The following is a 15,935-nucleotide window of genomic DNA, read 5'->3' as shown; positions in this document are numbered from 1 at the left end:
CCCGTCGTCGCCGCGTAAGCGAGGCGATGTTGCTTTCGATGCTCGCTGAGGTTACGCTCTAAAGGCGGTTCGTTTTGCTGATCCGCAATCCAGGGAGCCTCAAATTACTGCTCGCCTCCTCACACGTCCTGAGTTCCTTTTCCTCGCAGTCCTTCGTGGCCAGTAGATAACGGTGACCGCGCCGCAGCCAATTCGGACGATTTCGGGGTAGTCCAGGGGACCCGACCACGGTTTAATATCACGTACTGGCCTGCCGGAAGAGAACGCTACTGTACAGACCCAGTTTGGGAGGCATACGGCGTCTTCCCGCAGAACTTCCAAACTCGAGGAGCTGTATCGCGGTGACAAAGTTTCCTCAAACTGTCTCATTTGCCTGTCTGCGGGCACCCTGTCTCCGCGTGTCCAGACCCCGTTGCCAACATGGCCGTTCTAGTTTCATCCGAGGGCCCTTGTAGCCCCCGTCCGTCTTCTTTTGGAGCGAGACCGCACTACCTTTTTGCAATTGCCGTATCTGTCGTCCTCTTTCTACTCCTCCAGGCACCGGCAGCGCATGATGGCAATGCTGTCAGCGGCGCAGTTTTCGCAGCAGCCTCAGTCGAAGGCTTTGGCCAGACTGAGACTGCAGCGGAGTCTTTGAATGATAGAGCGTCCGATAGCAAGAACGAAGGCGACCAGAGTAATATGAAGCAAGAAGAAGTTCTTCAGCGCGAGAGCAGGTAATAGGTCATGGTATGCAAACGACGTAAGAGGAAGAAGATTTGACGTCATGCAGAACCACGAATACCTGAGGAATTGGTCAAACTCGCTTTTTTTTCTACGTGCCTTTGAAGTGAGATCACTTCTCCATTCCATGGAGACAGTTTCATGGAGTCTACTAAACGGATGTGGCGGACAGGGTCAAGTAGATGCCTTCTTCGGCGGGGGTACTCCGACTGCGACCGCCCCAGTACGGCTTCGCTGTGCACCTCCACGTGCTCAGAGAACAATGTTTGGTGACAGATGGTCTCATGTGCTATCTTCGTGCCCTATAGGACTAAAACGCGGCCAGTTCCCCGCTCGGGGGGTGCGCGACGGCGCATGAGAACCCGCGCCTTGGCGGTCGCCATCACCCTTGCGGCCGTTGGACCTGGGGCACTCTACTTTATGAGAAGGGCAGAAATAGCTGCAGTCCCAAGTATGGAGAAGAGAGATATGCAGCCCGTGGGGCCCGGTGAAACAGTACGCTGCGCGCGGACAACTGCATACGTGCTTTCTTCTTTATGGAGATTGAAACAGGTGGACTGCAGGGGGCGACATATTTCCGGCAGGTGTGGGGTCTTTGGTCCTCCTGACGTCCGTCTTGAAGTCGTCGAGGCACTGTTGGCGGGATATGCATAGCCCGCTGAAACGACGAGAGAGTTTCGGAGCAGAGGGCAGTGCAGCACGGGTCAGCGCGACAAGAGCCGCCACACTCCGATCGCCAGCGGCGATTGACGTCCAGCCCTGGGACATTTCAGGCTAGGATCATCCCCTGTTGGATATGCGTATAGGGCACGGATCTGCGATCAGCGACCCTTTCTGCTCGGTTGCTACCAGCAGTGGACGCTATGCCATTGTTATCTCCCCCGAAGCTGGGATCCTGAGGGATCCCTAAAGAAAACATCGTGTGCCAGTGCCTGTGTGTACAGTGCCACGGGAATGCAGCTTTGCGTTGTTGTCCCTATGCTAGGTTTCAATTCTGATATTCTGGTTATGTTGCAACTCATTGATTCCTTTCAGCCGCCCCCGCAGAAAAACCGGCAGCTAAGGAACTCGCACCCGCGCCACCTGCGGAAGCCGAGGAGACACTTCCTGAAGAGGCAGAGGCTGAAAAGAAATTCCCTGAAGAGGCAGAGACTGAGAAGACATTGCCTGAAGAGGCAGAGCCTGAAAAGAGATTCCCTGAAGAGGCAGAGCCTGAAAAGAGATTCCCTGAAGAGGCAGAGCCTGAAAAGAGATTCCCTGAAGAGGCAGAGGTTGAGAAGACATTCCCTGAAGAGGCAGACGCTGAGAAGACAGACCTCGAGGCAGTTGTTGAGGCGACACTTCGTGAGGAGACAGGCCGTGGGCAGGAGGACGCTAAGGAGGCACATTTAGAGGAGACGGACCTTGAGGAGACAGCGCGTGGTGATAAGGGGGAGGAGATGGAATCTGAATCGAGTGAAGTCGAACTTGAAAAGGTTCAAGATTCGAAGCCCGCGGCCGTGTAAGATAGGCGAAATGCGTGCAGCCGGTTACTGTTCTTCCGTGTTGCGGGGAAACCCGCAGAGCACAGGGCAGGGAAGGTGCAAGGTGTATCGGCAGGCTAGTGAGAATACAGCACTCGCTCAAATGAGGGTGCACAGTGCAACGCAGACACAAGCAGCGTAGAGTTGCTACCTGATTTATGCAGCTGTTTGATAACTGGGGATCTTTCCACATATAAATTTAGTGAGCTGGACGGACGCAACTCCATATTATGTCTGTGCGGGCGGACTGTTTTCGACTGTTGGGTGTGCAGCACGAGTAACATTCCTGTGTTCTGAGACTTGCATTCCAGCGTAACGCAAGCTTGCGTTACGTCGATACCGCTTTGCGAGGATCTCGATTGCATGCACCCAATGGTTCTTGTGCTCGTTACTTTGCAGCATGGAGCGAAAGCAAGTACGTGGTGCAGTGGCTGGCACGCGATTTTGCCGTCTGGTCACGCATTCGGCACTTTGTTTTTACCAATCCGGTCGATTCGGGGTGATTGCAGAGCGGCCGTCGTTCGCAGAGTGTGTTTGCACAAAGCGTTCGCGGTTTGCAGCTAACGAACGACGTTGCTGCGCTCCGGTATCAACGGGTTTCAACTCATTCCAGCGATCGGATTCAGCCGAGGCATTGTCGTAACTCTGTGACCGAGTATCGCAGCCACTGGCTACGTGGGGGATGGCACCGATCGAGGTCGTCCGCAGCGCCGCGGCGGGTTCCATTAGGCAGGTAGAGCAAGGACACCGCGTTGCAGTTGGGCTGTCGCCGTGGGAAACAAATTGAAAGGCTGTATTTATCCGGCGGACTAGTTAGTAAGTCTTGCCCGTGATCACCTCCGGCTCTTCCGGTGAGGCAGGACACGCCGAGTCATACCGGCAGCGAGTGTCCATGCGTGATGCGCTAGGCGGTCGCAGCGCAACAGATTTGCAGACGGAAAACGAGGGTAGCCGCTGAGCACATTGCTACGTAAGGTGAGCTTGTGGGAGGCCGCGCAGCGCGCATCTGTACAAGTGCTCGTTGAAATCGGCATGCATCCCAAGTCTGCGTCCTCAACACGCTTCTTATGCACAGGCTTGCTGAGGTGGAGAGGGGGGGATGAGGACGTTTTGCCTCGTCGCTTTCAGGAAAGGGGTGTATGGAAACAAAAGGCTCGGAGCGTGGAAAGGAGGGGCGGCCCGTCGCATATGTCTACGCGTTTCTATGTGTCTTCTCTCTATCCTCAGACAAAGAAGCAGATGGTACGGAAGGACTTGAGAGGTTGCTCAGCGGGTCATCGCTCACTTTGTGACAGTCGCCCGTCATGGTCTGTTTGCGAGGCTCGAACGAGCCAGTTGTGTCAAAGCTTGGCACCGTATCATCTGCATAGCGGACGCCCGAAAGGGCAACTGCCGTTTGTCTTGTGCTGGATCCTAGAAACACCACCCACCGTATACTCGGGCGACACAGGAACAAGTCTTGTGTGGACAGTTCCGACTCTTGCTTGTGCGCCAATATATCGGCATCCCGATATATTGGCGTTGCTGCTGTGAACAAGTCCTGCCATTGCATGGGTGTGTGTGTACGCTAGATAACTCATCAGTGTGACATCGCCTCCCGGCTTCTCTCGATATAGAGACGCCTTATATCATTAGTGCCTCTTTGAGTGACATACAGTGCTGCACGCCCTTTCTGGACATGTAAAAGCGCGTACCTTCTAGGTGTCTCCTACGCTCGTTTGGCCGCGAGAAGCGCTGGGATGGTTTTCCGCTGTCTGAAAATACCTGTCTGTTCTGTGTTTACCCAACCTAATCCGTAAGTTGATCGCGGCGGCCGTTGTCGGAGTCGCCCTTTTCACTGCCGTACAAATCGCGTCGCACAAAGGGGTTGGAAGTGAAAAGGTAGGCCGCGCAGGCGTACGCACCAGAGACGGGACTAGCGATCGCGGCGCAAAAAATAAGGCTGGGAGACACACGTACCTCAAACGCCCCACGAGGCTAGCGGGCCAAGTGCCTGTTGTCGTGGTGATATCGGGAGAATGGTGTCTCTGTCAAACTTTTTTTTGCAAGAGGCAGACTGAGGACCATGAGGTTCTGTATACACGTTTCCTATGGCTCACTGGCGATCCCACATCTCACAGGTAACTGTGCGCTTAAAACCTCGAGACAACAAGCCGTGCCCAATCTGGAACAGGCTGCCGCAACTTGCAGGCTCTTTTGAAGCGCATTTTGCTCCGCGAGCTTCTCCGTTCCCTTTCTTTGCTCGTGCAGTCCCTTAGGCTCTGTGCCGCGGCTTGAAGGTGGGCTGTCTTTGGTATATCACGACGTCCGAGTCTGGAGCCTGCCTCCACAATGAATGATGGATTCTATCACAGATGTTTGAGGAAGTAAGTCCAGCACTTGAACGTGCGCGCAACAAACACGTACGATGCCGAAGAAACTCGAAAAGAATGGGAGGAAAGAGTGACTCATCAGACCCACAGCGAAAGCAAAACTTTTGTTTTTTAGGCCCAGCCACTGTATCTCTTTACTGGCGCGGAACTTCAGCCAGAATGAGGCGGGGGCGCAGAACCGCATACATGCAGACACTGAGTGAACCTCTACCACGAGAGGTGTACCAATTTTCTACACTGCATTCTGGGTGTGGTGTTCCTATTCGCATTCTGGTTGGGACCAGTTTCGCTGTTACTTTCTGGTAGACTTGAGATTTGTTCTTGTGCCTGCGGCAGCTTGAAGTGGAAAAAGTACTCGTAATTGCAGAAGAGGAGCTGACGCGGCGGCGTTCGGGAACGGGCTAAGAATGTGCACTCGCGTTGGCGGGCGCTCCGGGGCTTTTTGAAGAGAGCTAATGGTCTTGTCGGCGGCTTGATAGTTGGCAATCACGTCCCACTGCAGTTGCTTCTTGTCGCTGGCTGGCTCTCTACATCCCAAAATTGTGGGACGTGCGGGTTTTGAGCATATCGTTATACTGAATGGTGACTTCATTCCGGAGGCGACAGAGGAAGTAGGTCATGCGCGTGGTCGTGGCCTCGGCAAGCTATCACGAGGCAGTGGCTTACGCACCGGTGACGATTGCCTTCCCCGCAGAATACGTTTGCATATCAGGTGGATGTCTCCACTTACCTTCCAGCAACGAGCTTGCCATTTGTCAACGCGTTGCCGGTACACATTAGTGCGAGATTTGTGCAATCTTTGTAGCCAGTTACTGTGTTGCCGTGTCGAGCTTGCCAAAGTGCGTCACAGTTTGCGAAGAACATATCTTCGTTTTCATGTTTGACGCTGTAAGTGTACTCGCTTCTTCGTGCCACGTCTGTGTGAGCGTGATTGCAGCCATTCTTTTCTTTGCATCGCCGTACTGGTCCCCGGGGTCCGTTAAGTGGCTCTTGTCCCGTGGTAGCGACTGCTCGCTGGGTTTGATCCTTGATTTTAGTCATACTTCGTTTTCTTGAGCCGTGTTCACTCCCTTTTCGGTTTGGTATTGTTCTTCACGTGCCTCCGTCTGCCGTTGTTCAATACCAATTTCTGTTCTATGACCTCTTCTAACGCAGTATTTTGCTTGCAGACAAAGGGTGTGCCTTTTCTGTCCTGCTTCCTGTTTGCTGCAGCTGGTCACGACGGCTGCCGCTTTTGAAGAACAACTTGCGAAAGCAGCGGTAAGCATGTGTATCTCAGCGGAGCACAACCCCATACCAGAGACACAAACCGTCTCTTTTGGCGTGGTCTGATGGATCGGACTATCGAAGGCCTGGATACACCGTGTCGGTTGTGGGCAATTAGAAGCAGTCAGCCTCGACGACGAAAACCGTTCCAGCATCGGCTGCCTGTTCGGCATCAGCACGCCAAGGACTTGTGTGGTATTCTGCAGCGATATACCTCTGTATGAAAGCGTATTGCCACCTGTTCTCAATATTAAAGGACGTTTGAATATGCGTTTGGTGTCTCGTACGTGGCAGCTGGAAATATGCCATATGGAGCCGAATGACTGCCACGTTTTACGCCCACATTCATGTTTTTATATGTTTTATCGGGGTCATCGTGGTTCCAGTTCCCCAATCAGGCCATTCAACTTACAATGTCATTTCAACAGCGCGCCTCGGTCTCAAGGTAGAGCATAGAATGAATCGCGGACTGGCTGTCTGGCTTTCTCCATGCATTTCGATAGTCGCGCGTTTTCGCTTATGTCTTCTCAGGGGGTCGCGGCTGCTGAAGGCGAAGGAGTCTCGCACGTAAGTGTGTGTCAATCGCTATTTTTGTTCATGTGCTTTCCACCAGCGCATCTGTGAAACCCTTGTGGCGCGGCGGCGTGCGGCTTGTGCTTCAGTTTAGATTTTAAGGGTACCGCCCGCCGTCCGACGAATCCAGGGGGTGGTACAGCGCCTCAGCTAAGACGTGTGTGTGCGTAGTGTGAGCACTTGGAAGGCAGAAGGGAATGCTTCTTTTGGATAGACTGTCACGTGTATTCGGTGGATGATGTCAGGATAGGGTCGTCTACCAAAGGTTCGTGCCCTATAGACAGCACTAGGCTTCATCGTGACACGACTGACTTGAAGAGTCCTTTGTTGTCCAGTTAGAATTTACTGCAGCGGTGATTGGCGAGTGAGTCTTGCAACGCGTAATACTGTGTGGATCCCGGCCGCATTAGGCCGGTACCGCTTGATGATACTAGTGAGACTTCGGCGCGTCAATGCTGCTGCTGCGGCATAGGATTAACCTCTCGTATGTGCATTGGTTCTCATCCGGCCTCGGCTTTTTGTACACTTGGCTATCAGTATGTCAAGCAGGTTGTGAGGCATTTCAGAATAGCGGGAAAACGGGAGCAATGTACGCAGGGCAGCTGCACACGAGGTTCTGTAGCAAGAGGTGCGATGTGGCGCATTCGAGGGGGCGAAGGAGGGGGGGAGGAGCGGAGATAGAGTGATCAGCTTCGTGTGGACATCTAAGGCTTGCCGTCGTGACCCTTGTTCGAGAGGAGTATCGCTGCAATAGAAGCTCGTGTCACCCGGTGGGCGCCGGCACAACGATGTCTGCCTGTGTCTACATTTTCTGTTCAATCAAGTCCAGCGGCAAGGGCCCATGAGGTGCCATACACTATGCCGCTAAGAATTTCGCGCGTGTGCCTATTTTCTTTGATCGTGTCATACGTAGCAAACGTGGAATGATGAAGAACGTGGTGTCGCTTTTCCGACGATTAAGCGCACTCTGATTTATCCCATCATCTCACCGACCAGCGGAGAGTGGCTCTATTAGCGCCGGTGTTGCTTCTTCTTCCAAGAAGGGCGCCATCGTCACATACCGCCACCTGAAGGACTGTTTGGTCGCCGGCTGCTCAACGAGCGCGCACGCCGGTTTCGCTTTTTGTGCACGCATAATTTTCTGTCTGCTGCGGTATGCAGTGTGTTCTTTGATCAGAATTCCAGACTCCGAATGATGAAAGAAGTACATAAGGTTTGTTGTGGACTGTGCGGATTTGCTTCAGGCAGTAAGGCTTCACAACAATCATGTGCGGTAGTCAAGCCGCTGGTGCAGCTGGGTTCATGAGAAATGCGCATGAGCCCCATTCCTATCCAAGTGTTCGTTGTAGATTATGGGTACGTACTGCAGTGGCATCGACTTACACGGCGGTAGGCCTTGGGCCGTATCGTTGAGAGCGAACTCTGCCGCCGGCGTCCTCGTGCGGATATATCGAATACATGAATTCTGCCTCAAGTTCTTGCGCGTGCGTGAGGTGACTCGTGCGGGGAGGCCCACAATACGGATAATATAAGTACCAACGCGTTGCGTGGCATATACGCGTACACAGTGTCTTCGCATATATGCGCTTTACCTATTTGCGTGTCTTACACCACCGCTGTAATCTTACGCTTTGTAGAACGTAGGCGGTCGCCCTCCACGCCATAGGGTGTCATCATGAGTACTGGCTATGGCAGCCCCACCTCTGCATTACGGGATCGGGCACAAGAGTCCATGCCCCTAGTGGCTTCTCCTGCGCTTTCAACTTGCATATTGCAGGGGAGCAGTGCTGGTGCGTTGGGCGTGCCTACTTTGCCACAAGTTACCTCAGACAACATCAAGAGCATACTTCACGTGATTGAGAAAATCTTGAGCGTGCGCCACACTTGTTGAAGACGACAACGACCCAGCAGCATCCTTACATCACGGGCAACGGGCGATAGCTCCACCCTGACGTGACAAAGTTCACCCCTCAACTGCAGCGTCTCTGCCGTAGGTGTCGAAGCTCGTGTGTAGGTTTTAGACTCCGTGGTTGATATGTTCAGTTGATGAAGACTTGCTCTTGATTGTGTGTTCTACACGCAGATTGCTTCGGTAAGTGGCGCAGGCTTTGCATGACGGAAACAAGTGTTTACCCCAATGCCTGTCTTACTTGCTTTCTCTGCAATTTTTTTTCGCACCGGAGGACACGTGCTTCCGCGATCGTTGCCGCGCAAAATTAAGATTCACCGAACCGAAAAACGCATTTAGAGGAGGGCAGCTAAAGCGATCAGAGATAGAGAGTTGACTCTGCGTTATCTTCGAGGAGCTAGGGCGCTGCTTCTCCAGACTTCGGGTTTTGCCGTTCGGTCTGAGACTTGGGGAGAGCCTCCATTCTTCCATTTGTGATACAGTTCTTTGCCTGTTGGGTGCATCGACAATAGAAGGTTTACGAAATGGAGACTCAGACAAGCTGTGCGTGAGACGAGATGTTGAAATAGGGTACGCCTTGCAGAAGGGAACGGAAGTTCCAAACCGCTGTCCGACGCCGCAGCGTGCTGTGAAGTCGCCGGCCCTGTAGGCCGTTGTGATTTATCTTCATGGCCACATCTCTGGTCAGCTTAAGGATTGGAAGGCGTCGAGAAAATCATTTCTTTTGTCACTTGCCGCCTCACTCCGCGCCTCTGGCCGTCCCGGTGTTCGCCCCTGCCATATGATGCCGCAGCTGTTGCTCGTCATGCACGTGCTCAATCGCATCCCTCGCAACAGACGCCCTCTGCCCGGCAGCCAGCCCGGGTATTTAGAAAACTACCGTGCTCATATGGCCGCAGTCGCACGTCCTGCTGAAGAATCTGAGGTCGAAGCGCCTACGAGCACCAAAGGCGGGCCTGTCACAAGTCGTCAGGCTGTACCGGATATCACCCCTTCAGAGCATCAGGACAAACCCGATGACTCCTCTGCAGAGCCTGAGGCCGCTGAGTCTGCGCACGAGTGAATGCTGAAGGACGCCCAGAGCAAAAAAGTGGCAAAGGTACGGAAGGCACTCTTTCGTTGTGATGCTTCGATCGAAGCTCTGCTAGGGACGGGGTCTCCTGATGCTGGCTGGGGATGACTGTGATTGGGCATCGTGTCCACGCGCGTACTGAATCGGCAAACTGCAGCGAAATAGTCTTCAAGTTCAGTTCCATGGACCCAGTTGCCGCGCAGGCACACAAGCATGGGGGGTTCCACGACTAAGTGGCGGTCATAATCCGTGCAGGCTGGCCCTTCGCCTACGCGTGCTTGGGTTGTTGTGTCTGCTGTTGCTCTCTCGGTGGATCACAGGCAGTGGCGGGAGTGCTTAAAAAAGGCTGGTCAGGCGTTCGTCCCGTTATTCTGTGGGCTCGCCAAGATGGCGATATAGATGAAGCCGACCCCCACGAAGTGTCTACCCAACTGTGGTATGCCTTGTGCTACATACTGGGTTTCCTCAGAGTCTCGCAGCTGGCGAGCCCTGCGTCATTGGTGGCCCTCAACCGGTGCGTTTCCGGGCATACAAAGTACTCATCCAGATTCGTGTGCTGTTGAAGGTGTCGAGAAAAGCACCTGACGGCTCGTGGTCAGCAGCGATAGAACGGCGAGGCCCGTGTGCTATGAATGCCACGTCAGTTGCTGAGACGTGTTTATCCCTCGGTTCCGGATCACGATACACATTCATGATACAGTGACGACGGCCACCCTGAGACCACCGTCAGACTCCGATTCCTTTTTCTGTTGGTTACAGTAAACTCGAAAAGCGAGCACCCAACCGGGGCTTACGCCGAGGTCTCAATGATGCCTTTGTACGTAGGGTTGCCTAAAGGACGCAGATTCGACGTTCGCAACGTAGACGGTGCATTGGATCCTTCAACGCCGTGAGGCGTTTCCTCGAGCGGCATAAAAGAGGTGTACACCTGAATACGATGAAGTAATAGTACCTGCACGGCCACACGAAACACATGCTTCAAAACACGTTCCCAGGTGCCATTTAGTCAGATACTGAAAGAGATGTTACGCCGCCGTTCACACAGTCTATTCTCCGCTGCTGCAAGAGGTGAATTCGCGGCGAAGTGAATGTTGCGAGTATCATACAAGAAGAAGGCGGTAGTCCGTGAGCTTTGATGAACACCTTACGCAGAGACCTTCCGAGGGTTTCGTTATTACAGTGAGTGGTGCGTAATCGACTTCTGCCGAAGTCCTCTTCCCACTATTTAGCTCATCCGTCATATTCGTTCGCCATCCGTTTCTTATTTCTATGGAGCCGACTGTTACGTTGGCGCGTTAGTAGGCTCTGGGTTTGCCCGCCACAAAACCGGCTTCCCACAACAATTTTTGTCTTGATACCCGGAACACAATAGATGCCCCTTCGTCCAGAGCCACTTCACACGCCGAGTCCGACTAATACAACGGGGGGAGCCCGGCGCCAAACCTACTTCACAAGCATGGGTTTACAAGCTTCCTCACGTTTCATGCCTTCATCCCGCAACAGGAGCCGCCTTCGCGTCAGACTTTACCAGATAACACGCAGAACAGATTTCTGGTGCTGGCTTCAAGGATGATACGCTCCTTGCTCTGCCACGGGCCAACAAGGCGTTGCGCGTTTTTCAGGACGGGCTAGAAGCAAGAAAGCTATGCCACATACGTCTCCAGACCCCTGGTCGGAGAGGATGCTCCACATATGTGCGCCGTTGCCAGAATAGGCCAAGATTATTTGCTGTCAGTAAGGGAAGGCGTTTCGAAACGGCTCCACATCAGGATCATGATGGGCAGCAGGGTGGGGGGGGGGAGGTGGTCAACGACTCCCAGTGAAGCGAAGAAGCTTAATAGCGCCGAGGTGAACACTACGGACCGATAGAGGAAGCCCGGTGAGAAGGAAACGCGTGACTAAGGAACCAAGAATTTGCAAAAGGAAGCTGACCGAATAAATGCTGGCGCGGCGTGCAGCCTTCAGTACTACTTGCTCAACAAACATATGGACTAATCACCTGCCATGGCGAGGCTAGGTACAGAATAATGGACAACACACGGCCTTGCTGAAAAAGGTACCACACAACCTTCTCGTTCAAATGGCTCTGTATCATTTGCGTACTTTGCACTCGTACTCTGTTGCCACTACTGCAATCTGCCGCCGATGCAAGTGTTGCAGAATGACATTTGTGGTGTCTTCCCCCACGCTAACTTCACATTCCTGCAACTGTGCTGTCTCTATCACTTTTCTTCTGCGATCCTAGCTTCTTTCTTCAAGTCCTACGAGTATCAGCCTCGCGTGATTCGCCGCCGACAGTCATGATGTCGCTGCCCAGCAAGTGAGGCTCCGTGTTTCTGGCATCGAATGGCGCGCCTCCTGCCTGTTTCCCACCCAGGACCAGCGTGTGCGAAGAAGAACAAAGGCTAGATTCAGTAATACAATGCCGTGCTTCTACCTTTCTCTGCTTGTACTGGTTTCAAAGCACCAACCTTTCGCGCAGACTCAACTTCCCTCCCCTGTAGCGGTAGAGTAGTGACAACTGCAGAGTCGCGCAACGGCGACGTGGAACGGCGATGTGGAACGGCGGCGTGCATTCGTTGTCGTAGGCGCAGAACTTGCCGTCACATTCCCTCTAGGGGAACTGTGCTTTGTGAGGGAGCCGCGGCACGGACAAAGCTCACCTTTTTCAGCAAGCGTGGAACTGATGAAAGAGCGACGCGCCGTCAGCACGGCGCTGCTGGGGGGGCGGGGGTGGGGAGGCGGCGCGGGGGCGGGGGCGGCGTTCCCCGGCCCCAGCGCCGACCGGGTGGGACCCTCGCATGCCGCTGCACCTTTGCTAGACGGTTGCTGCATAGTGTCTCGATCATTCGCCTTTATCCGCTTCATTCTCCGGTTGCTTCTGGTAGTTCAGGGGCTTCCAGTTCCAACAGATTTATTAGAGACAACAGGTTTGCCTCATCTGTGCCGCAGCCGCCGCGCTAGTTTGTGCGCCCGAGCTTGTGTGATTGCTTCTGAATCCGGGAGAATCGGCTTTCCCTAGTCCAGGCTGACGGTCTCCCCGTTTCCACCTGGTCTAGTAACTTCACATCCTGGTGGAGAAATAGATATCTCAACTCCGCTGCATACTGTTGACTCCGCAGCATCGCACAGCAAAAAGCGCCGCTGAGTTTTCGCGTAAACGAGATCGGCGACCGGACACAGACCCAACACTCGTCCTTGCAACGCGTAACGACTACAAGTGGGGACATATAAAGCTTGGGGCCGCCTCTGTTTGAAGTTGGGGTTTTTGCGCGAGCCCTGCTGACAAAGTCTCGGCTATAGCTGCACCGGCCGGACAAGCTCCATTTCTGGCGTTGCGGATTCCCGCCTCCGTACGCTATTGTCGCCACCATGGAATGTCCTGCGTCGCCGGGGCCCCGGCTCGCTTTTTCCTCCTTTCTTCGCAAGCGGTTGCAACTGGTTGTGGCCGTCGCTCTGGTCTTCTGGTATACGACTGAGCCAGCGCCCCTGAACACCTCGCCTGCTGCGCGGTCTGCTTCGCATCGCAACGGCCTTGCCTCTGGTTGGGTAGTCCGTGCGGACGCCGCCGAGTATAACGAGTCAAGCAGCCAGGACCGCCAAGCTCCGAAGCACCCTGGCGAAATCGACGAGCCGTCATTGGAAGAGGGTCGCAATTCCCTCGCTCGGTATTCACCAAGGTACGAGGAGGAGAAGATGCGAACCCAGACTCATGCGCCTTTGAACCCGAAAGTTCGTACTACGGGAATCCTTCCAGATATGATTCCCGCTGCTTTGTTGTCAAGTCCTCGCCAATATTCTTTTGCGCGTTGCCCCGTGCGCTTCAGTAGGGGTAGCTGCGCAGACGATAATAATAGTGTGACGCGGACCGTCGTCGCATGCATCGCCATGCGGGGGGCGCCGTCTGTCGTGTAAGCCTACGCGCTGCCTCGTTGCGTACCCAGTCTCCCTCGTCTGGGGGCGACTTTCGTGTGCTTTTTGTTTCTTTTTTGTGCAGGTCGCGCACACGGAAGGCCTCTGTGCGACGTCCAGTCATTAGCCCGTTGGCTATATCCCTCGCCCTTATGACCCTTGGAATTGGGGCGCTGGCGGGAGTTCGTCAGCTAAAGAAACCAGCGGAGGAGGCAGGGCCTCACAGGAATGCACAGGCAACTGACCGTCAGAATGCGGACGCTGCGGGACCCGCCCCAGCTGCAGCATCGGACCGTAAGTTTGTCGACACTCCGCGGCACTCATTTACTCAATGCCAGAGATTGATTCGTAGCGCAAGATGTAAAGATACGGCTCGTATCGCGGTAGACCTGTCTGCCAAGCAAGTCGTTTCTGACCGCTGAACAACCCCCTCGGCTCCGACGCGAGATGCAGGTTGTGCAGTCACCACGCTCTCTGCCTAGAGATAGAAAGACTATACCACACATCGGGGCTGCAGTGCACCCCCCGTCGCCACACCGTCGTGCCGCCTTTGTAAAAGTGGCGAGAGAAACTGCGCCGCACGCGCGTGGCCTAATTGACATTCACGTGCTGCTGTAGTCCTTCAAGTAAGCTCTGACCAGCACCTTCAGACGGTTGAGACTGCTCCTACCACTGTACGCGGAGCTCAGACGCAAGAGCAGAAGTAGAGTTCAAAAAGTCGTTTACGCGTGACACAAGGCGGCGTGATCCCGCCTTTCCATTCCCGGCGGCCTCATGACACTGCGCCCTCCACGCAGGCCCTGGCAAAACTAGTTTTGCGTCTGTGTCCCGAGCCGTTTCTGCCCGTGCAGATTCCGCCGGCACACCTAACGAGGACGCGGAGGAAACCGAATCCCCTACTTCCCCTCCTATGCCTTCTGACGCTGAACCTGCGAATGCTGACCCTGCTGACGCTGAACCTGCGGATGCTGACCCTGCTGTCGATTTAGGTGCTACGGCTGCTGCTGCTGACGGGTGAGAACTGCATACACAGGACGGCCTCCACTCAGTAGACTGTGTGGAGATACCAACGCCTGTGAAGGTTGCGCTGCACGCGAGACTAAACAGCGAACGTACACGCACTTGCATGGCGCGATCTCTGACTGTAGACACTCACATTACAGCCTGGCAACATATTTGGGCGACTGTAGTTGCATATTAATCTCGTGTGCATGCGAGGACTTCCCGCCACCAGGACAGTGATTTTCACTGAATGATTTAGTACATTTTCAACAGGTAGGCGTGCATGAAATTGGCGGAAATAGCGCGTTCGATTGATCTTTATGTGCTGCGTGGAAATATCGCGGTATAACCACCTCATGCCCAGGGTATGTTCTTTTTGGTGCCTCACGCTTTCAGCGCATCGGAGACGGTACGTCCAAGAATGAAGGAGCCTCGGTCGCTGGCTTTCGACCCTTCCCTTGTTGCATACCACTGGGATGTTTCCTTGTAAATGACCGTGGGCAATATCTACAGTTGCCAGATACACAGTCTGTCTTTGTGTGCCCTCTGACTCCCTTCAAGTACGAGCCTGACTGCTCTTTCGGTGACGGAGGGCTCACACGATTTTTGAACCGCCATCTAATGGAAATGGTTTCCTTTGTTCTACGGCTCATGGGACCGAGGAACTGCACGGTGACTTCCTGGCCTAGGGCCTTGCAAGGGAGCATGAAACAACTCGGTCAGGGCAGCAACTCCTTTTTCGACCTCACGTGCTCTCAGCGTCTTCGCTGGTATACCCAACAAGGCTTGCAGCTGCGCCGATGCAGCTGACGCTTTTCTTCCCTTCTTGCCTTGGTGGCTGGGGGCAGTTGCTACGTTTATTTTCTATACACTAAGATCTGGGCAGTGTCGGCCTCTTCCTGAAGCAAGAGGCCGTCGACTGCCTCTCTCGATTGTTGCCTGTTCTCTGAGGGCTGGGGCTCCTGCTCTTTGAAGGCGCCACGATGCATTCAGTGCCTGCGAGAAGAAGGATACGTGAGAATCGTGTGGCCATGGACATGTTAGGTTATGCCAACTGGGATCTAAATTTGAAGGAGTTGAATGAGAGCGATTTTCTTAGTGTATCAGGGCATTGGACTCCGATGCTTTATACGCGCAGCTCGGTTGTTGCTGCTCAGCCTTGGGGTACCCGCTGGCACAAACTTATAACAGTTTTCTTTTTTGTTCGCCGCCTCAGACGGGGTTCATTGAACACGGGGTGAGACGGTCCTGCTGTATGACCGAATCTGGAATGACAACATCATGTGCCCTCTCTACTTTGTTTTCTGTTGTACCCCAGCAAGAAAACGTGGTACGCCAGCGGCGGCATGTTGTGGATTCGCGGCATCATTGGGCGACTACGGGGGCCTCTTTTACACCAGAGGTGGCGGATGCTGTCGGCATCCGGAGGGAGCCCGTGATAAGTGGCTGCAATGATTGACACAGCGTGATCGCTGGGACAGCGGTCACGCGCATAAGTATGAAATTATCGCTGAGGGCGTCACATGCACGTTGAAGTTTGATTGAGCGCCGGTGGCAAGAATACCAGGTTCTGGCGAATCCAG

General features: G+C 54.0%; 2 protein-coding genes across 2 annotated transcripts; both read left to right on the top strand.

The window, feature by feature from the left end:
* Positions 1–420: 420 nt before the first annotated feature.
* On the top strand, positions 421–2,228 carry BESB_075370 (CW-type Zinc Finger protein; the record flags this gene model as incomplete). The annotated part of the gene is made up of 3 exons (XM_029365910.1): positions 421–716; positions 1,032–1,174; positions 1,759–2,228. The coding sequence occupies 3 exons, from the start codon at positions 421–423 to the stop codon at positions 2,226–2,228; spliced, it is 909 nt and encodes a 302-aa protein (XP_029218394.1).
* A 10,582-nt stretch (positions 2,229–12,810) lies between these two features.
* Positions 12,811–14,842, top strand: BESB_075360 (uncharacterized protein; the record flags this gene model as incomplete). The annotated part of the gene is made up of 4 exons (XM_029365909.1): positions 12,811–13,118; positions 13,436–13,644; positions 14,202–14,364; positions 14,749–14,842. 4 exons carry the CDS (start codon positions 12,811–12,813, stop codon positions 14,840–14,842), a joined length of 774 nt encoding a protein of 257 aa, XP_029218393.1.
* Positions 14,843–15,935: the final 1,093 nt, after the last annotated feature.

The sequence above is a fragment of the Besnoitia besnoiti genome, assembly GCF_002563875.1.
Source record: "Besnoitia besnoiti strain Bb-Ger1 chromosome Unknown contig00007, whole genome shotgun sequence".
In the NCBI taxonomy this organism is placed as follows: Eukaryota; Apicomplexa; class Conoidasida; order Eucoccidiorida; family Sarcocystidae; genus Besnoitia; species Besnoitia besnoiti.
The sequence above is the reverse complement of the archived record's forward strand: the minus strand, read 5'-3'. Positions and strand labels throughout refer to the sequence as shown.